Genomic DNA, 20,858 nt, shown 5'->3' on the forward strand with positions numbered 1-20,858 from the left:
TACTTCTTCTCCCCGCCCCCTCTCTGCCAGTCTCAAAGCATGTTACTAGCTGTATTAGTCTGCTCAGGCTGCCGTAACAAAATACCACAGACTGGGTGGTTTCAACAACTGTAACTTTCTCATAGTTTTGGAGGCCGTGGAAGTTCAAGATCATGTGTCAGCAGAAATGGTTTCCCCTAAGGCCTCTCCTGTTGACTTGCAGGCAGCCGCCTTCTCGCTGTGTCTTCACACAGCCTTTCCTCTGTGCAGCCCTGGGGTCTCTACCTGGTCTTATAAAGACACCAGCTGCATTGAGTTAGGGTGCCACCCTATGACCTCATTTAATCGCAATTCATTCTTTAGACTCCATCATCTCCAAATACTATCACATTGGGGCTTTAGGGCTTACAACAAATGAATTTTTGCAGGGACACAATCCATTCCATAACCGTAGCTGAGTATACAAGGCTGTCCTCAGCAGCAGTAGGAACCATGGTATTGGACGCCCTCCAGGGAGGGGAGGAGCTAAAGGGCATACTCCTGCAGAGAAGGACCTTCTGTCCGCCCTGACAGTTTTTCCCCATCTGTTTGCTCTTACCTGAAATTCATCCCAAGAGTTTCATGATAATCACCTCAAGCTTTGATCCTGATTAAACAAATTTAAAAATCATATTTCTTCCCTGGAAGAGGTAGCTATTGGTCACTTTAGTTTCATAAAGTACTAGTCAATCAAGCTGTATGAGAATTCCCTTTTTTTTTCTTTTTTGTAGAGTCAGGGTCTCATTGTGTTGCCCAGGCTGGTCTCGAACTCCTGGGCTTAGGCAATCCTCCCACCTTGCTCTCCCAAAGTGTTGAGATTACAGGCGTGAGACACCGTGCCCAACCAAAGGCCCATTTTGATAAAAATATCTTAAAATTACAAAATGACCTATCTGGGGGTGGGTTGTGAAATGAAGCGTTTGGAATAGATTATCTTTGTTGTCACTGGCAGCTCGCTGGATAACCTTTAAATCATACATTGGGTCGGAATCTCAGGAGTCAGATCTCCAAACAGCTCATCCCAAGAGCTTCCAGCAGGGGGCAGCAAGGCACCGTGAGCGCGGGTTCCGTAACATCCCTCCGCGTCAGACTAAACACCCCCAGCTTCCACGTCAGGTGGAACTAGAACAAATCTTCCTTTGCTATCTGTGACTCAAGAATGTTGTGCCCAGGCCAGGCGCGGTGGCTCACGTCTGTAATCCCAACACTTTGGGAGGTCAAGGTGGGAGGATCGCTTGAGCTTGGGAGTTCTAGACCAACCAGCCTGGGCAACATAGTGAGACCTTGTCTCTGCAAAAAATAAAGTATTATCTGGGCGTGATGGTGCACACCTGTAGTCCCAGCTACTTAGGAGGCTGAGTTGGGAGGATCACGGGAGACCAGGAGGTTGAGGCTGCAGAGAACTGAGATCGCACCACTGCACTCCAGCCTGAGTGACCCAGTGAGACCCTCTAACAACAACAACAACAAAACCAGAATGGTGTGCCCTCATAGAAAATGAGATTCTGAGCCAGTTAATGATTTGTCTCCAGGAAACCCAAAATTAAACAGGAGAGAAACCCGAAGTTTCTTCCAAAATTACATTTATTTTTCTCAATTCAGAAAGTCTCAACGCCACAATTTATCTGTTTAATGTTTTCATTTACATTTGGCTTTATCCCAAAAAGGGTTTAAGGCAGTGTCACCAAGTTACCAGGTCTCTGTTCCATCCTATTTACACAAGATGGAGGAAACTCAGTCTGTTCGTATTTGCCCCAGGTGATAGGCTCTATGTAGTGACAGGCATTTGACTATTTGACTTGACTTAATGTTTGCCAAAATGAAGTAAGGGGAATTTGGTCCACAGCTGAGGATAGATCCACTTGGAATGAAAGCATAATAACCTTGAAGTTATTCCAGTGACAAAAAATGATCAGTGAAAGATTTTCTAAGAGCAAGCAGGAATGAGGAGGCTGGCCCTCTGGCCAGCCTGAGATGGGGTCTTAGGAACAGTTTGTCATTCAGCAACCTCCTAACACTGAATGGCAAGCCACTTCCCCTCTCTGAGAATCAGTTTCCTCTTCTGTACATAAGGGGAGAGGGTCAGACAACCATCTCAGATATGGGAACCTAAGAGGACTTCATGGCCCTGCAGGAAAAAAGCTCAAATGTATTTTTTGCACTGGGCCTGCATGGGACATAAGTGTTTTGGGAGTGAGGGGAGGCCTTGGAAGGGAACTGCTATTGCTAATGATGTTTAAGAGGTGACTTTGTGTGGGAACCACCGCTCAACCCTCGCTTGTCTGCACAATCTGTTTCCAGCCTCAGCTCCTTAGAACAAGGGAGGGAGACCAGGGGGTGGTTTTTATGGTGTCTAGCCTGGAACTCTGTCAGTAAAAGCTGGAAGGGGCCAAAGGCATCTGCTCAGTGCTCCCTTGCACAGCCCTGACTGCCCCAAGCACCTCATGCTTACTGATAAGTTGTAGTCTGGAGTATCAGACCAGCTTGTGTCCCACCCCTGAGGAAGTACACGGCCGCTTCAGTCCTCACTGGGGGCACCATTTTAAGTCCATTCAGAAAGAAACAAATACATAGAGTATCAGACAAACACAAATTCCTTTGGTTTTAATCTTTACTTTCAATCCCAAACAGTCTTGTTTCTTTTCATTACAAAAGTACTAAACAAACACGGACAGGAGAGGAAACTGACATTTGCAAACGATGGACCTTCAACAGGCATCTCAACAGCCCCATCACCAACACCTGTGTGCAAGGCATAGCCATCAGGCAGAAAAGTCTCCGGACTCAGAACTACACCATAAATGCAGGATCTTTTTATTTCATATAAAAATGATCAATGTGGAAAAAGCCAAACTGTATGCTGGTTTTACACACTCCGACCCTTCCTGACAGTCCTCCTGTCTGGCCAGGCTCAGGGCCCAGCACTCCTGGAAGGGAGAGACAGCCCAGCATCTCAGTATTTCACTGGGACAACAAGCTGGATGTGGCAGGGAAAGCTGAGAGCGCCAAGGTCCCCTTGCTTTATCCCAAGCTCGGAGAGATGCAGCCTGGCATGGCTCTGGCCTAGTAGCCAGGTGACATGGCCAGGCACCTTCCTGTGCAGGCCATGTGGGCGCCTGGCCCAGGCTCACTAGAAGGTCTTCTCTGTGGTGCCTACCTAGGGAGCTGTGATCAAGCCGAGCAGCCGTGCAAGGCGTTTCAGTCTGACCTTTTCATTAGTTTCCCGCTCCAGATGCTCGGAGAAGGAAACATCAGTCCACAGTGCCATTGTAGGATTTATTGAACTTGTTGAAGGTGAAGTCCACAGTGTGTGTGGAGATGGGCTTTCTGTACAATGGGTTTGAAGCCTACAGAACATGGCGGGGAAGAGGATGAGGACACATGTTAGCTCACACACTCAAACCAGCAGATGCCGCCCTAGGATCCCTTCCCAGGTCAGTCACCCACGACAGCAGCAGGCAGAGCACTCAGGAGGAGATGGCCATGTGCTCTAGGACAGCTCTGTGTTCCCCGGGAAAGCCCTCGCCTTCTCTGAGCTTGCACTATCCACCTCTGGAAGGAGGAGTTGGGTCAGAAGGTCTCTGAAGTCCCTTCCAGCTTTAACAGAAACTAAGCCCAGGTTCAGCAGGCACTGACTCTGCGCTCAGTCCTTTGGGCGTTTGCAGTCCGCCTGGGCTGACCAGACTGCAGGTGTGAGTGTTGTAATGGACCATAAGAAACTGAGCTTTCCTGTGGGTTTGTGGTCTCTCTCAGACTGATCAGACTCTTCCTGAGGCACGCCCAGCGCCTCTGCCCCCATGACCCTCCTGATCTGGGTTTGGAACAGGGATCTGTGCAGGTCACTCTGCACTGGGGTTGTGCAATTCTCTCCGTTCAGAACTGGGCACAGTCTTTCTGGTGTTCTTTGTTTTTAATGCCAAAGACATTAGTGAGCCTCTATTGCTAACGTACCACTGAACTCAACCACGCCTCTGAGCTTGAAGTCTCTGCTTCCCATTTCCCACATGCTTACCATTTCATAGCGGGCCCTGGATCGCTCGCTCTGGAACTTTGCAAACTCCCTCCGGTCGTGGATGGTGACGAGCAGCTTCCAGATAGCCAGGAGTGCGAGCCCAACCAGGAGGATGCTGCCAACCACAGCCAGGAGGATGGTCATGGCGTTGGGGGTGTTTCCACACTCTGGGGGGACCAGAAACATGGTAAGCAAAGCCACTAGCATCACCATGTCCCTCCCACCCCCCAGCTGCAGGCATTTCCGAGATGAAAGTTGCACCCCTCCCAAAGGCCTTCTCCTTGGCTCTCCCTTAGATCCTCAGGAAGGTTTCCCCAATATACAAAAAATGAAAGATTCAAAAGGGCCAGTGGCTGTTCCAAAGTCACACAGCAAGTGTGGCAAAGTCTAGATGAGAGCCCTGGGGCATAGCTGCCTTTCCCCTCATGAGCAGCACCCATGCCCTGCCTGGCCCTGGTCTCCATTGTGGGATGCTGGACCCGCTCAGCTTTCATGTACATGGTTTCAGGAGCAGACTGGCAGGCAGGAGGTACCATGAAGCCACTTCCACAAGGTCTGGGCTGGGGGCCAACATTTGTAAGCCTTTAGTGTGGAATTCCTTGGAGTAAATGTACTTATTTTCAAAGAACCGCAGAGACAGCACTGGAAACAAAGCTTCATTCTTACAGGCGTGTGTACTAGGCTGGTACCACACTTCTCTCTGCCTCTGGCCTCAGGAAGGCACATTATGTGGTTGGGCCCAATTTGGAAAAATAGTTTGCAGTGCTGTCAACTGAAGAGAGCAAATCTTTTTCTGCTCCACCCCTGCCTCCTCACCCCCAAGAAGAATGTAAGGGGTGATATCAGAAATTCCAATTACTCCAAGGCAAAGGCTATTGGCCCCTGAGTCCAAGCAGAGGCAGAATTTTGGTATTTGGATTACAGCTTGACCTCTTCAGTGGTTCTGGAAGCTGAGCATGGGAGCAGCAGGAATGTTGAACCCAGCGCTCCGTTGTCCTTGGAATCCACGCTGGGAAGAGGAGCGGCCCTGCCCGGGCTGTGTGTGAAGCTGGATGCTCCCTGACTTGAGTGATACCCTGCCCAGCCCAGGTGGTCCAGATGCCCTGCACCCTCCCTGCAGAACACAGCAGCTCCTTGCTGCCTTTGGCTGTGCAGGGTAGGTATGTTCTGTGGTTACTTTCACCTCTGAGCTCCTCCAAGAGAAGATTCTCCCAGGGACAGGGCCCTATCCTTCTATAACTCCCATTGCCCTGACTCACGCCCCCCTAGAGCTTTGCCCCAAGAATGGGCCCCCAGCTGCACACTCATCTTTCTTCTAAACTCTAGGAGTGGAGAAGCAGTGACCTTAGATCTGATCTTCATGAGAAATTGTACTGGTTAGGTGCAGTGGCTCAAACCTATAATCTTAGCACTTTGTGAGGCCAAGGCAGGTGGATCGCTTGAGCCCAGGAGTTCAAGGCCAGCCTGGGCAACGTGGTGAAAACCTGTCTCTACCAAAAAAAAAAAATTAGCCCAGTGTGGTGGTGCATGCCTGTAGTGCCAACTGCTCGGGAGGCTGAGGTGGGAGGATCACCTGAACCCGAGGAGGTCAAGGCTGCAGTGAGCCATGATGGCACCACCGCACTCTAGCCTGGGGGACACAGTGATGGCCTGTCTAAAAAAGAAAAAAAGAAATAAACGAAAAATAAGAAATTGTATCCCTCCTCTCCCTGGAGTTTGGAAAGGCCAGTGAGGAGAAAAAGGGCAGTGGTCCCAGAGAAGGGAATGGCATCAGAAACCAGAACTGAGGGCTGGCTGAGTGGGCCGATCCCCTCGCAGCCCTCACCTACCTGGCTCCCTGAGGACGGTCAGGTTGGATTTCCCACTGGGGAGCTCCGCGTAGGTGAACATCATGACACAGTCCTTGGCGGTTTTGTAGAAACAAAGCACAGCCTCCTGGTCATCTTTCACTGGAAGAAAACCAAGTGGGGATGGCCTGAGTCTCTCTGAGCAGCCCACAGCCGCTGATGGTCGGGGCAGGGAGCCGAACGCCTTGAAGAAGGAAAGGGCATGGTGGGTGTGGGCAGAAAGTCTTAAGAGGAGGCTGGGCCTTTGAAGATGAGTTCAGGTTTCTCACACCAAGAACGCAGGCCCAGGGCTGAATTTAGATGGCTTTGGGGACACGTGGAACACATTAGAGGATCTCCAAGCCTCTGAAGTGTTAGTCAGGGGTGATGTGAAATAAGAGGTTTTAATGGTATCGGGGTGGGGATGGGTGAATGGATTGGCCACGGAAATTAAAGGGATAAAGAAAGAAAGAAAGAGCCATCCCAGCCCCCTTTGAGGCTTGAGTGGGGCTTTATATTTGAGAAACAGCCCAGGCCACTTGGGGCTGAGAGCTGGCCACAGTGGCCAAGAGGCAGCAACTCCTTCCTGGGATGTAAAATCAAAAAGAACCACAGGACAATGAGGACATTGGATGAGAGGCTGGTACCCACCTTGGTGCCCATGCCTGGAGATAAAGTGAGACAGCGTGGAGCTCAGGCTGTCCCCAGCCCAGCCCTGCACGCTGCCCGGCCTCTCTCCTCCATATTAAGAAGCCCCTTCCTCAAGCTGCCTCAGCAACTCCCTCCCCGCTTGCTACCGTTCCCCAAGGTGGAGGCATCCCTGTCCAGGCATTATCTACATTCCAAGGCTTCCCCGGGAGAGGGTTAGCAGGCTGTTTTTTAGGAGGGAAAGGAACTAGGGGAAGTGCAAAGAGAGGTGAGGGGTGAGGAAATGCGGCGGCGATGGCAGTGGGTCCTGGGGAGGAACAGAAGGTGAACATCAGGGCGGGAAACGCTTTCCAGCTCTTGCCTTTTTAACCTTTTTAACCTTGCTGCTAGACGGAGCTGTAACCTGGAAGCAGATGAATTTGTGTGGTTATCAGACATGAAAGCCTGGACTTTCTGTCTCAGCTCCCTTCCGGGCTGGGTGAATGTGAGTGAGCATGTGAGTGTGTGCGTATGAAAAAAGCCTGGAAGAAGGAAGAAGAAGGGTAAATGATGGATTGGAACGTAAGCTTTCTCTGCTGCTCTATCTCAGAGGACTGGGTTGGGAAGCAGCTGTGCATGAACGGCTGTCACTGCTATGAACCAAGCGAACCAGTCCTCGGGCCACAGGAAGGCATTGTTTCCTTCTCTAACCATGTGTACCTGGTTAGGGGCAACCAGCCCAGGTCTGCAGGCAGAACCTGAGGTCAGCCAGGCTGAGCCGCAAGACAGAAGCAGGGGCAAGAAGACAGGCATGTGAGGAACCAGACTGTGGTCTACTCCCCACAGCCTCCTAAGGAGATAGACAGCACCTGGCACACAGTAGGCGCCCAGTGAATATGTGCTGGATGCATACATAGCTCAAATACTAAGAAGTAGCTGGGCATGGTGGCATGTAATGGCACCTGTAATGGCAACACTTTAGGAGGCTGAGGCAGGTGGATTGCTTGACCCCAGGAGTTTGAGACCAGCCTGGGCAACATGGTGAAACCCCGTCTCTACAAAAAATACAAAAATTTGCCAGGCGTGGTGGCATGGTGGCACATGCCTGTAGGTCCCAGCTACTTGGGAGGCTGAGGCAAGAGGTTTGCCTGAGCCCAGGAGGTCGAGACTTTAGTGAGCTATGATGGTGCTACTGCGCTCCAGCCTGAGTGACAGAGACCATGTCTGGAAGACAAAAATCCCTCCAAAGCCATGACTGAAGGGAGTCAAAATAGGGAGGTGGGAACAAGGAAGTCTACAAAAGATGTAAGTTAGGACCAAGACAGACAGGCAGCTGGGGGCCAGGAGTTTGCAGAAGTCAGAGGTGAAGATAGGGGGGAAGCCTGCCAGTGAGGGGAGCCTGAGGTGCAGATTCCCTTTCAAGGTGCATAATTCCACCCCCCCAACCATTTAAACCATTTTAAAGTGTACAATCAGTCGTTTTACTGAACTCACAATGTTGTGTAACCATTCCCACTAATTCTGAATATTTCCATCACCCTAGAAAGAAATCCACACCTGTTAGCAGTCAATGCCAATTTTCCCTTCTCCCTAGCATCAGGCCACCACTAATCTACTTTCTGTCTCCATGGCTTTTCCTATGTTAGACATTTCATATGAACAGAACCATATAATACATGGCTTCTTTCACTCCGCACTGTGGTCAGGCCTCACTGTGCCGTAGTGTGTGTCAGTACTTCATGCCTCTTAGTGGCTCAATAGTGTCTACTGTATAGATAGACCACACTTAGTTTTCTTTTCTGTTCATCCATTGATGGACATTAGTTCGTTTCCACCTTTGGCTATCGTGAATAATGCTGCTGTGAACATTTTTGTACACATTTTTATATGGACATATGGACCTAATTCTCTAGGCTGTATAACTGGGAGTGGAATTGGTACATTGTATTCTGTGTTCGACTTTTTAGGAAACTGCCAAGCTGCTTTCCAAAGTCTGTACCATTCTACATTCCCATCAGCCGTGGATGACGGTTCCAGCACCGGGTCCTCATGGGGAGCCCACAGTTATGCCCAGGAAGCCTGGGCTGTGCCTCCTGACTCAAGGCTAAAACCACCCTCCTCCCCAGGGAGGAGAGAAACCGTGGCTGCCCAGGCGGCGGCGGCGGCACACTCACCGATGGTGTCCACCCATGTGATCACCTCGTCCCTGCACAGGCTATGGCAGGTCTGGTTGTCAGGTTTCCCGGAGTGGAGCAGCAGGCACTCGACGCAATCTCTTTGGAAAAGAGGAAATAAAGGTGGGTGTCAGACAATGTAGAACAGTCCCACACCTGTCCCTGAGCTCCCGACAGTGCAGGACCTGGGAAGGCTTTCATTTCTTTCTAGCCGCAGATGTTCAGCCTCAGGGAATGTGTCTGCTCTGCCTTTCTTGTTGCTATGCGAGGAATCCCAAGGGTTCTTGGAGGAACCTGTGTGAGTTTAATGGCATGTCTTGTCTACACGTCAAGTTGCAGACCTTTCAAATTCTGACACCAGGAGCCAAATCCATCTGCACTCTGGTCCGTCTAATGCCTGGTGAGGCGTCTGCTCCAAGCCAGGGGTTTCTGGCTGATAAAACAGTATTCCTGGCCTCCCAGAGATCCTCACACTCCCATGGCCAGAGCTCAATGCCCCCACATTGTCCCAGTTCCCCACATCCTGCCCTGGTCATCACCCAGGGCAGGGATCTCAACCCTCCCACACGTTCAACTCTCCAGGGAGCTTTCAAGAGAAACTCCCAGTACCTGAGCCCAACCACACCCCCAGGGCCAGGCTTCCTGGGCAATTCTGATGCGTGTGGAGGGCTGAGATCCACTGTCCTGGAGAATCTCGGGCTCCAGCCCCCTTCTCCCTCTCAGACAGAGTCCACCTGCCAGGTCCCCCAGGCCTGCTGTCCTCTTACCCACGAATCAGTCTACACCAGGCTCTGGCACAGGCTCTAGGATGATGGCTCCCTCCCAGGGAACCCTTGTTCTTTAACAGGGGCCTCCTCTAGAAAATGGATGAGCAGCCAAAAAGTGACAGCTTGAGCCTCTCTCCTCCCACCTCAGGCTAACGGCGGGTGCTGGCTCAATCAGATAGTGGGTGAAAATGCTTGACTACAAAGTTCAATTAAATGGTCATTATTATACTTTATATCATCAAAACCAAGTTCCAGACATTCTTTCTCTGTCTTAGGAGACATCTGGGAGAACGGGATTCCTGAGGTCACAGGGCAGGGAGCTACGCTCTGGCTGCAGGGCTATAAAGCTGATGTTCAAGGGGAGAGGTCCCAGGCTCCGCTGGTGGCTGGGAGATGGTGAGCACAAAGCTCCAGGGAGGAGACGGCTGGGGCGTGTCGTTCTCAGGGACTTTGTGATGCCGTGCTTCCTGGTGGCCTTTGAGGAGAGTGAGACCCCAGGAGAGTCGCCTGGGAAACCGGGTCAGGACTCAAGAGCCAGGTGTGCTGGGGAGGCCACCAGAGTGCAGGGGGTGACCTCCTCAGAACCTCAACTACACGAGGGACAGCTGCTGTGCCGCCACAGGCCTGTGGGGACCAAAGGGACTGTGTGTCCAGAAAGCTCTCTGCCAAAAATACAGAGGGATGTGCAACTGCAATGTGGTGCCTTTATCATCATCTGTTTCCTAACACCTTGGGATTAAGAGGCCAGCTACTAAAACATTTCCAGCACAGCAACTGCAAAGTGGAGGAGCAGAACTGGCCGGGAGCTCTGAGACCATTTCACCAAGTCCTCTTTATTTTATGGAGGAGGACTTGAGGTTCTGCAGCCAGGTGCCCCACCTGTCAGACTAGGCCTCCTAAGAGGTTCTGATATGCTTAGGAGCTCAACCATCCCTGAATTGGCCACAAAATCCCGCTCTCCTGGGACTGACTTTATGGAAACATTCTGAAGTTAGAAACAAGATGGTAACTCTCCCAACAGTCACAGCCCCGGAAGGCGGGCAGCTGAGACCTGGCTGGGGGCCAGGAAGGGGTGGCTCCAGCTTCAATCATTCCTGCTGACCCAGCTGCCCCCAACCCACCCCTCCCGCCATCAGCCTCCCAGATCAGCACAGGGCTAAGAAGAGGGCTGCTTTCGCTCCGGGCCAGGATTCTCTGTCTGATTCTCTGTTGTTAAACCACAGCTCCAGGCCGCTTCCAGGAAACACTCCCTAAGTATCCATGTGGACATATCAGTCTAACTCCTATGCCCCATGTACTGGTTGAAACTTGTAATATATTGTAGTCATGTACTAAAATAAGTCTGCCCCTTAAAAAAAATTAAGTTGTTTAGAGAGACTTTGCGCTGAGAGCCTGTTAATTGAAATCAGCTGGGGTTGAGTGTGAACTCACCCGAAGTGAAGAGTGTGGTTGGTTAGATCCAGAAAATGAAGACTGGCTGCTCTGAAACCCCCAGAAAAAAAAGGACGTAGGACATTCAAAACCTGGTGCCTCTTAACAAGCAGCAAGTAGAAAAAACAGACTGATATAAGTCACCATCAAAAGGACTTCATTAAAAAAAAAGTTTCAACTAGGCTGTGAAAGAGGCAGAGAGGGTCAGTGTGGCCCAGGGACAAATAAGAAGGAATAGTGGGCTGGGTGCAATGGCTCATGCCTCCTGTAATCCCAACACTTTGGGAGGCTGAAGTGGGAGGATTGCTTGAGTTTAGAAGTTTGAAACCAGCCTGGTCAATATAGCAAGACCCTGTCTCTATAAAAAATAAAAATTAGCCAGCTGTGGTGGTGCAAGTCTATAGTCCTAGCTACCTGGGAGGCTGAGGCAGGAGGATCGCTTGAGCCCAGGAGTTCAAGGCTGCAGTGAGCTGTGATGATGCCACTGCATTCCAATCTGGGTGACAGAGCGAGACCCTGTCTCAAAAAAAAAAAAAAAAAAAAAGAAGAAGAAAGAATCATGATATTCCCTTATGGCGTCTCTTTGCTCTCCTTGCTCCCTTCATATTGTGTAATGAATAATAAATTGTTAAGTCTATGTCTTCTAGGAAATCAGTGCTTTAAACATTTAAAGCTAGAGCTGTTTTCCCCTGGGCTTTCGACTTAAGGCCAATCCTCCATTGCCTGCTGTGCTGTAGGAAGGCAAGACTCGTTTGATTGGCTCCATGTGTATTGTCCTAGCTTGACCCCCACTCCCCATTAACCTAGTGTGCCCCAAGGACTAGGAGCATAGACTCAAAAAGGTTCTGCTGCTGGGAGCTGGAGGTGGGGGCACCTCCCTCGGGTACAAAACGTGGATAATGGCTGACTCCATGCTGGGATGGCCACAGCTATCTGGGCTCCAGATCCAGGATCCTAACCTTCCCCAGGCTGTTTCTACTTGGATCTGTTTTTTCTCTGCTCTTAGCAGATCTAAAGAAGATCTGTTTTTCTTCTTCCTTACTCTCCCCCATCCCCTCCAATTAAACACATTAAAACCCAGTCCTGTCTATCTTGTCTCTCCATCTGCAGCCAGCTTTCAATTACCCACGCCTGGGTTATTTATGGCAAATGTCCAACCAGGGGTTCTGCCACCCAGAATGTTTCTGAGCACAGACTGACCAGCAGCCACTGCAGGCGCAGGGAGCATGAACTCATTTCATTATCAGCCTGAGCCAGACATTTGGAAGGGGAAATCTGCCAAGAGAAAATCACAGATGCGTTCCTCAGCCAAAGAGAAGCGACGTTTGTATTATGATTTGTTTCTTATCCTCTGTGTCCCTGCCTCCTTAGCATGGATAATGATGACACAGCTGTTTCTCCAGCAAACTCCAAGAGCAAATGCCACTCCTGCTTTCCAGGGGCATCATTCTGTAATTCCCTCTCATTTGCGCTCTGGTGGAGCGTGTGGGGCTGAGCAGAAGGAGGTCAGCACGGCTACGGGAGGCCGTGGCCGAGTCAGCGAAGGCTGGGGCCCAGGTCTAGACAATCTCTGCGTTCAGCAGCAGCGCAGAGCCCGCGTTCTATTATCTGTATAAATGGAGCAGAAAATTCAAAAGCCATTGCAGTGGTTTCTGGCATACCTTATTTAGGTCGGGTGCCTTTATCTCCAGTTTACCCTTTTTGAGACAGAGTCTCACTCTGTTGCCCAGGCGGGGGTGCAGTGGCACGATCTTGCAATGTCCCCCTCCCAGGTTCAAGCCATTTTCCTGCCTCAGCCTCCAGACCAGCTGAGATTACAGGCATGCGCCACCACGCCCAGCTAATTTTTGTATTTTTAGTAGAGACAGGGTTTCACCATGTTGGCCAGGCTGGTCTCAAACTCCTGATCTTAAGTGATCCACCTGTCTCAGCCTCCCAAAGTGCTGGGATTACAGGTGTGAGCCACCGCGCCCAGCCTCTTTCCAATTTACCTTCTGGTGATGTTTGTCAGCATTTCCCATAGGGGTTCTGTGAAACACTGCTTGGGAGATATCAGTGTGGAGGATTAAATTCATTTGAAAAAAGATGCACGCTGTATTCTCCTGTGAAAGCACACAATAGTACACTCAAGGCTCTGAGAAGGTGCTATTTTTGGTACCAACACCAGTTTAATTTCACTTAAATCTGTGATCTTGTAATTTCTAAATGTGTTTAGGAACAGAGTAGCAGTTTTGTATTTCTTGTTGTGTTTTTGTTTTCTTACAAAACCCTTATGGAACCAGTGTTTGAAAGCCACAGTTTCAGTTACTGTTGGTAAGGGTGCGGCTCCCCAGTGAGGCTGGCCGGGTGGGAGATGTGGGAGGTGGGGAGTGGAGGCTGGCCGGCCCTGAGGGCTGCCCGGCTGGACCACAGGCCTGGCCTGGGTGAGAAGTAAGGTGGGGCTGTCAGTGGAACCAGTACCTCTTGGTGCTGCACGCATCCGGGCAGGTGGGGCACTTCTCACACATCTCCCCAAAGGCCCCCGGCTCCGTGCATTGGCACTGCCCACAGAGACAGTGCCCGCGCTCGCTGCAGATCTGGCCATCTTTGCCCTGGCATGTGCTGATGTCTGTCGAGCAGTTACAGTTGTCCCCGATGTAACCTGCATGGCACTTGCATTCCCCGCAGTGACACTCACCATGGCCTAAAAGGATACATGTGGCATATCAGCACCTGCTCACCTTTATGCACGAGCGCAGAACCATCTGGTGCCCCACATGCCAGGACTGGGATTCAGCAGAGAATGGAACACCAGCTCTGCCCTCAGAGCCTATTTGGGGAGATAGAGGGCCTAGAGCCAGCATGAAGGGACAGCAGGGGACCCTGGCAGCTGGTGTGGCCAGGCTGGGTCTAGACTAGTGCTCCAGGTTGGTCCAGAACTTGGCCAAGTTGGGCCACAGGGCCAGGACCCAGGGAAGCTTCCTCCTGCCTCAGTTGTATGAATACTGGCCCCCAAATATGTTCCCACTCCAATCCCCAGAGTATCAAATGTTACCTTCTACAGCAAAAGAGCTTTCACAGATGAGATTAAGCTAAGGATTTTGAGATGAGGGATTCTCCTGGATTATCTCTGTGGGCCCCAAATGTAATCACTAAGGTTCTTCTGAGAAGGAGTGAGAGAGACTGGACTACACAGGAAGGTGGCAGTGGGACAACAGAAGCAGGATGCTGGCTGCTGGTCTGAAGATGGGGAGGATGCCAAGAGCCAAGGAATGCAAGGAATGTGGCTGTGGAGGCTGGAAAGGCCAGGAAGCCGATGCTCCCTGGGAGCCTCGGAGGGAGTGCAGCCCTGCTGACACCTCCGCGTTAGCCCAGTGAAAATGATTTCAGGCTTCTGACCTCCAGAACTGTAAGAAAATAAGGCCGTGTTGCTTTATGTCACTAAATCTGCAGTCATCTGTTACAGCCACAGCAGAAAACACAGTTGTTCTCCCTGAGTCCTGGTTAGAAGCTGAATTCCTGCCCAGGGACCCAAAGCCCAGAAATGGATGATTTAGAAGCAGATGCTGAGAACAGCAGCAGCAGCAGCTAACACTCACCAGGGCTTCCTATATGAGCACCTTACACGTAGAAACGTGATGAATCCGCACAGCGACTTATGGGGCAGGCATTATTGTCCTTGTTATATGAGGGGTGAAACCAAGACCCAGAAAGATGAAGCAATGGTTGATGGTCACACAGCTGGTGGCAGCAGAGCCAGGACTCAAACCCAGAGAGTCTGGCTCCAGAGTCCATGATCTCAATGCCAGGGTCTACTGCCTCCTATGAGCACACCCAGCCAGGGCGAGAACCTGCGGAGGGATGCCCTGGCCCTTCCTTGCAGGGGGTCCTCTCCATAGCCTGCAAGGGTGGAGAGGCGGGCGCTGCCCCACTCAGCAGGTGTGAAGGCAGGAGTATCACTCAGCTCAGAGGAATGTGTGTGTGTGTGTGAGAAAGCAAGTGTGTGTATGAGTGTGTTTGAGTACAAGTGTGTTTAAGTATTTAAGTGTGTGTGTGTGAGAGTGTGGGTGCAAGTGTGCATGAGTGTGAGTGTGCTAAGGTGTTTGAGTGTATGAGTGTGTTGGAGTGCAAGTGTGTGTAAGGGAAGGTGTGTGTGTCTGAGTGTGAGAGTCTATGTGTGTTGGAGTGTGAGTGTATGTTTGTTTTGGAGTGTGAGCATGCTGGACTGTGAAAAGACTAGACAGCGCCATCTTCCAAGGGACCAAGGGCCTGACAGTGGATTCTCCATTTTCTACACAATCAGAGGCAGAATGCGCTGCTATAATTGGTACTTTTTAAAAAATCGACTTTGTATTATTTTTTCCCTAATGCCATTATGTGAAGGCTGATATTAATACAACCAAGAGTTTCATTTGCTGAGCACCACCCACAAACTAGTGGGTGACTGGAGAGGCGGAGTGGGGAGTCCTTTCATTTTACTTCCACATCGGAGTCAGTTACCTGGCTTGTTAACTGGATCCCAGCACCTTCCCTGGGACCACCAATGTGTGTGGCCCACAACATAACATAGGTCAGGACTCAACTCCAGAAAGCCTCTTCACCAGCCACTTAACTTCCTGCCCCTGCTTCCCCGGGCTCCGTCCACTCTCTGGTGCCCAGAACCTGTAGGCGGCAGGGAGACCATCTGGACAGCCAAGCCTCCCAACCCTCCTGTGCTCAGACAGCCTCTCTGCTTACTCAGGGGGCTCAGAGCCACAGCAAATGTGTGCTGAGGGGGTGCCCTCCCATGTCACAGGCAGCACTGAGGCAGATGGCAAGCCCTCCAGGAGAGGCGAGGAAAGCCAGACTCGGGCCCGGAGTCCGCTGTGGAATGCAGTCTTAACTGTGTAGATGCGGGCATGTGAGGGGTAAGCCACTGGGAAGGGCAGTGCCCCGCCACTCAAGGATTCCATAGTGGAGGCTGGGGGAATGGGCAGCACGAGCTCAACCTCGGGAGGCAGAGGGCGGCCCTGCCCCTCCTCTCCACTAGTCTGGGACCAGCGCCACTTTTGAGCCTTGGCAGCAGGAACTCCCCATGGGGAGCCTTCACAGGTGAAATGGATCCAATCCACACCGCTCCCTCACTCTCTGGCCTCAGGGACCACATTGGTCAAGAGCCTGGTTTCAATTACAATGGCTCACTGTCGGGGGATTATTCCCTGCACCCCAACATTCTGTTAGGAAAAGTTCCAAATCTGCAGCAAAGTTGAAAGGATTGTGCAGTGCACACATACATATCCTCCCCAGGCAGATCCTACCTTCGCATATGACCTGCTGCTTGACTGCACACCTATCCAGCTGTCTGCCCTTCCATCAATCTGTATTTTTAAACATGCATTACAAAGTGAGTTGCAGACACTGGTGTACTCTAAGGGCAGACTTAATATGGCTCAGGCACTCTCCGATGGCTTGTACATCACGCCATCCCCAAAACACTAACATACAAAGAGTAAAAGGCATGCTCAGTGCTAAGCAACAAAGATGGCACAGAGACCAGGTGGGTATTGTTTTCTTTCCTCCTCTAATTGTTGTTGGCAGCACCATAAAATTATCCAAATACAATGTGGCACAATGTGTCAAAGTGTCAAAGGTTTGGAGGTAGCCTATTCTTTTGCTGAAGGGCCTGGGCTTGGGGTGAGGCATTTGTGTTGAGGAAACTGGCCTTCCATGTGAAAAGGCCTGCTTATCACAGAGAGGCAGCGAGTCAGGCAGGGTGCCTGCTGCTCTTCACTTCCCCCTGGGATGGCTGGCGGGCGGGGAAGCCTAGCTGCTTTGGGTATGTCTGATACCTTGCAGGCCCGAGAGTTCCACAGCCCAGCCCAAGGTCAAGGCGGCTGAGTGTGCCCCTGACCTAGGGTTTGAGAAGAGTTAGGAGTCAAGGGTAGGAGAGGGTGGGAGCTGGTGGCTCACCAGAGGTCACCACCATTCCTTGGAGAGGGACAGGACTCATGGCCAGAGCTGCTGGCCATTCCTAAAAGCTTCCTACCACCCTTGAGCCCAGCCAGGAGCTGCCAGGAAAGCAGTGGTGTGTGGAGCCCAGCCCGCTTCTGGGGATGAGTCAGTGGGAGCCGCGGAGGGGCTGTGGGGCATCAGAAAACCTTCATCTACATGACTTTTTGGCCTCCAATATTTGATGACTCCAAAGCAAAGCCCTAGCTGGCCAAACCAGAAAATAAGCCCCAGGCTTCATGCTTGATGAAATCTCTGAAGCCACCAGAATGCTTGTCCTCTGTGACTCTGATAATAGTCCCAGTTGAGTTTACCTTGTGTAGTTCCCTGCCTTTCAGAGTCCATCGTAGCCTAAAGCAGCGATGGCAGACGTTGCACATCTCCTTCTCCACACTTGTGGCAGACATCGCTGTATCCTCACAGGACATAGGCCCCTTCTTCTCCAAGGGGCCTGGGCTTGCCCTCAGCATCCTCAATGCAGTCCTCCAAGTAGGTTCTACCAAGTGGTGGGAGCTGGCACACAAGTCACAACTACCTGCCACCTTGGTTGAAACCAAGACGTCCAAGACTCCACGACCCAACAGACAGTCAAAAGCTACATAGGCCTGGTCACACTGTATCCCAATTCACATGTCTCAGCTCCTGCCATTGAGCCTGAACCTGCCTTTTCCTCAGCCTGCATGCTCAGAGATTGCCAGCATCTTTTGGTCAGCCCCGGACCCTCCTAATGTCCTAGGAGGAACACGTGTCATTAAAAGGACCAGAGTCCTTTGGCCTGTCCTAAGGAGCAATAACCTATCAATCACCATCATGGGGATTGGGAACAACATCCCAACTGGCTGACAGTGCTCAGAGGACCTAAGTCAGGACTCTTCATCAAAACAAAGCTAACGTCTAATGCTACCTCGGCAAAGGGAATTGAATTTAATGATGCCCACAGAAAAAATATTTTCATTACACATAGATAGGGATATTGAAGGACATGCAAAATCCCTGTGCAAGCCGTGAATTGCTACACATGCGGGTTATTATTAGTACCTTTGTTACAATGATTGATAGCCAAATGGACAGGAAGTTGTAAATGTGTCTATTTATACAGATTTTCAGCTTTATAGAATTCAACAGCTTTCCATCAGCAGAACAGTGCTTGTGCGCGCTATGGGCCAAGACACAGCCTCTTGCCTCCTCTTATAAAATGGAATGCTGGCTATTCAGAGGAAGGGGCAGGCTGGGAGGTAGGAGGGGAGCCAGTGGCCCTGTAAACCCAGGGAGACATGAGAGGAAGCCCCAGCATCAACGCTCTGTGGACATCCAGGAAGGCAAATCCTAAAGCAGCTACCAGGCTGCACCACAAACCAGCGAGGACAGAATCCAGCCTGCAGGGCGTGAGGAGGTGGTGACAGTGAGCGTAGGGAACTCCCACAGGTAATTCCCACAGGTGGGGGGAGATGGAGGACAAGGAGGATGGGGGATTTTGCAGATGGGATAGATTTGAACATTCTTCAGATTAAAGAGAAAGTCCGGGCGGGGCGGGGAAATGAAGGAATCAAGGGAATGGCAAACTGAAGAGATCACAGTAGAGACAGAGTGGGAGAAAGGAGAGGCTGGGCTGAGGGCAAGGGTGTGGCCATGGGGAGATGCTGAAGCCTTAAGTTCCAACAGCAGGGGAGTTCAGGGAAACAGGGTGACCAGCTGCGTGACAAGCTGAGGGCATGGGCTGGAGCTCAGTTCAGATCCCTGTGTCACCTTGGGCAGGTCCCTAAGCTTCTCTGATGATCCATTTCCTCCTGTGTCGATGGGGATGATGCCTCCCTTGCAGGAATGCTGTCAGAAATATCAGCGCTATTCCAAGTGATCTCTGACACATGGGGCATCAGGACATGGGAGCTGGCATTGCTGTGGGTGCCACTGGAACTGACACTCTAGGAACTCAGAGACCCACGTGTAGTACAGCTTGTCCACAGGGAAAGGCAAGGCACCCAGAACAGCAGGACTTGGGGCAGAGGGCGAGAGTGTGAGGCAGGATCAAGGTCTTTAGGGAATGTAGGGGTTGACCAGGAGGTACATGACAGGAAAAGTGGAGGGATGGCACACTCTCAAAAGAGGAGAGGGAGCAAAGGGGATGGAAGGCAATGAGCCAAAGGTACTACTAGGCGGCGAGAAACGTGTGACCTGGGTGTGAGAGGCCCCCCATCACCAGCCTCCCCAACCTCCCACTACCCTGTGGTCTCAGGGACCAACAGAACCAGGAGAAGGAGCGGGTGGTAAGTTGTGCATAAGGCTGAGGCTGAAGAGGAGCCTGTTCACCATGAAACATGGGCAGTGGAGAACAGAGCTGGGCTATGAAGAACCACCTGGAAAAGGCGGCAGTGGAGTGCAGCAGTTAACGCATGGATTCTGGAATCAGGCTTCCCAGGCTGGTCTCCTGAATCTGCTATTCACCAGCAATGGCTGCCATTTCACCCCTTTGTATATTGGTTTCCTCACTTTTAAATGGGGCCAGTAAAAATGCCTTGCGGGTAGGGTTGTTGTATGAGTTAGCTCGCTTAACCTCTGTAAACCACTTAGAACAGTGTTGGCTCATTAAACATCACTGCCTTATCATGGCGGGGTGTTGGGGAAGCTTGGCACAGGTCTTTTTGGAGGATGTGCAGGGGTACCCTTTTTGTCAGCTTGAAGCACAGACTTCCACAGCTAAAGGACCCCATGAGGTTACCTAGACCATGCCCAGTTGGAGGCAAGAACAGCCAGGACTGAGAACACCCAGGGCCTGAGGGAGCTGCTTGGCCAGTCTGAGCCTTCACAGGGAGGCTCACACCACAGAGGCCCCCTTCGGCCCTGCGTGGGGAGCTCCCTGAGGCATGCCAGAGCAGGGCACAGTGGCCCTCAGCAGGGCCTCTGAGGCAGGGCAGCAAGACCCTCAGGGAGGCCTCTGAGGCAGGGCACGGGGACCCTCAGGGGGCCTCTGAGGCAGGGCACGGGGACCCTCAGTGGGGCCTCTGAGGCAGGGCACGGGGACCCTCAGCGGGGCCTCTGAGGCAGGGCATGGGGACCCTCAACTCTGGCCCAGGAACAAAGCCACTGCTCCATTTACCCCCAAACGCCACTCTGGGTCTGCAGAGGCACAAGGCAGCCGTGGGTGACTGCAGAGGACTAGCAGGAACGCAGTGGGGCTGCAGGAAGGAAAGAGCCAGCTTGGGATAAGGCAGAAATGAGGAGGGGTTCTCTTCTTCCCATCCTCACCTAGTTCAGTGTTATAACCAGGCAGACATCAGGCCCTCAGGGTACAAACCATCTCTCCATAGCTGGCTCAAAAATAGTTTCCACTAGCTCTGGAATGCACTGTGGCTTCCCTGGCTTTCCTCAGCACAGCTCCATCCCCTCCGGGAGTCCATTCTGGCTCACAGAAGGCTGAAGAGGGAGGACTGGGCTCAGTGCCTGAAACAGGAGGGCCGTCCCCTTTCTCTCTTCTCACAGCCCTGTCCCCCTCCCCCATTCCCCCAGTGGGTGTGTCCTGCACACACACTCACTTCCTCCTGCTTCCTCTCATCCTCTCCTCTCAGTTTCTGCCTTAGTTCCCCCCCCGCCCCCATGTTTCCCCACTCTCCTCACATCCCCCAGGAACCCTTCCCTCTCTCCAACAGTGTTGCCTCCTCCTCCCTCTTCCCCTCTCCTCTGAACAGGTGGCCATGTAAACAGGAAGTGGTTCAAAGACAGAGGGAGTGTGGCTGGAAGCCTTTACCCCTGGGAGGTAATTTCCCCATCACCCAAAGTCAGATTTCATGTGTGTTCTAGACAGCTCTGTGTGAGACTCTGGGCCCAGCTTCTGGAACTCTCCATCAACTTTCACAGGCAGAGCAGGAAGCCAAGTCAGCAGCTGTGTGCTTCAGGTCGCTGGTGTCTGTGTGACTAGGGCCGTGTGACACTGTCGAGCCAGGGCAGCTGGGATGAGATTACAAAGCTCGGAATGCGCAGTGGCTGGGGAGAGCTGGGCGCTGGAGAGAGCTCAGTGATGGACCTGCTTGGCACTCACATG

At 51.7% G+C, this 20,858-nt stretch overlaps 1 protein-coding gene across 1 annotated transcript in view; it reads right to left on the reverse strand.

The window, feature by feature from the left end:
* Positions 1 to 2,594: 2,594 nt before the first annotated feature.
* ITGB5 (integrin subunit beta 5) overlaps positions 2,595 to 20,858 on the reverse strand; it is a 122,331-nt gene continuing 104,067 nt past the window's right edge. Inside the window, exons 11-15 of the mRNA XM_038003428.2 lie at positions 13,316 to 13,538; positions 8,658 to 8,758; positions 5,860 to 5,979; positions 4,031 to 4,197; positions 2,595 to 3,365 (exon numbers count right to left, since the gene is read on the reverse strand). Coding sequence (XP_037859356.2) covers positions 3,270 to 3,365; positions 4,031 to 4,197; positions 5,860 to 5,979; positions 8,658 to 8,758; positions 13,316 to 13,538 — 707 coding nt within the window. The 3' untranslated portion in view covers positions 2,595 to 3,269. The remainder of the gene's footprint in view (positions 3,366 to 4,030; positions 4,198 to 5,859; positions 5,980 to 8,657; positions 8,759 to 13,315; positions 13,539 to 20,858) is intronic.

This window comes from Chlorocebus sabaeus, chromosome 22 (genome assembly GCF_047675955.1).
Source record: "Chlorocebus sabaeus isolate Y175 chromosome 22, mChlSab1.0.hap1, whole genome shotgun sequence".
Lineage (NCBI taxonomy): Eukaryota > Metazoa > Chordata > Mammalia > Primates > Cercopithecidae > Chlorocebus > Chlorocebus sabaeus.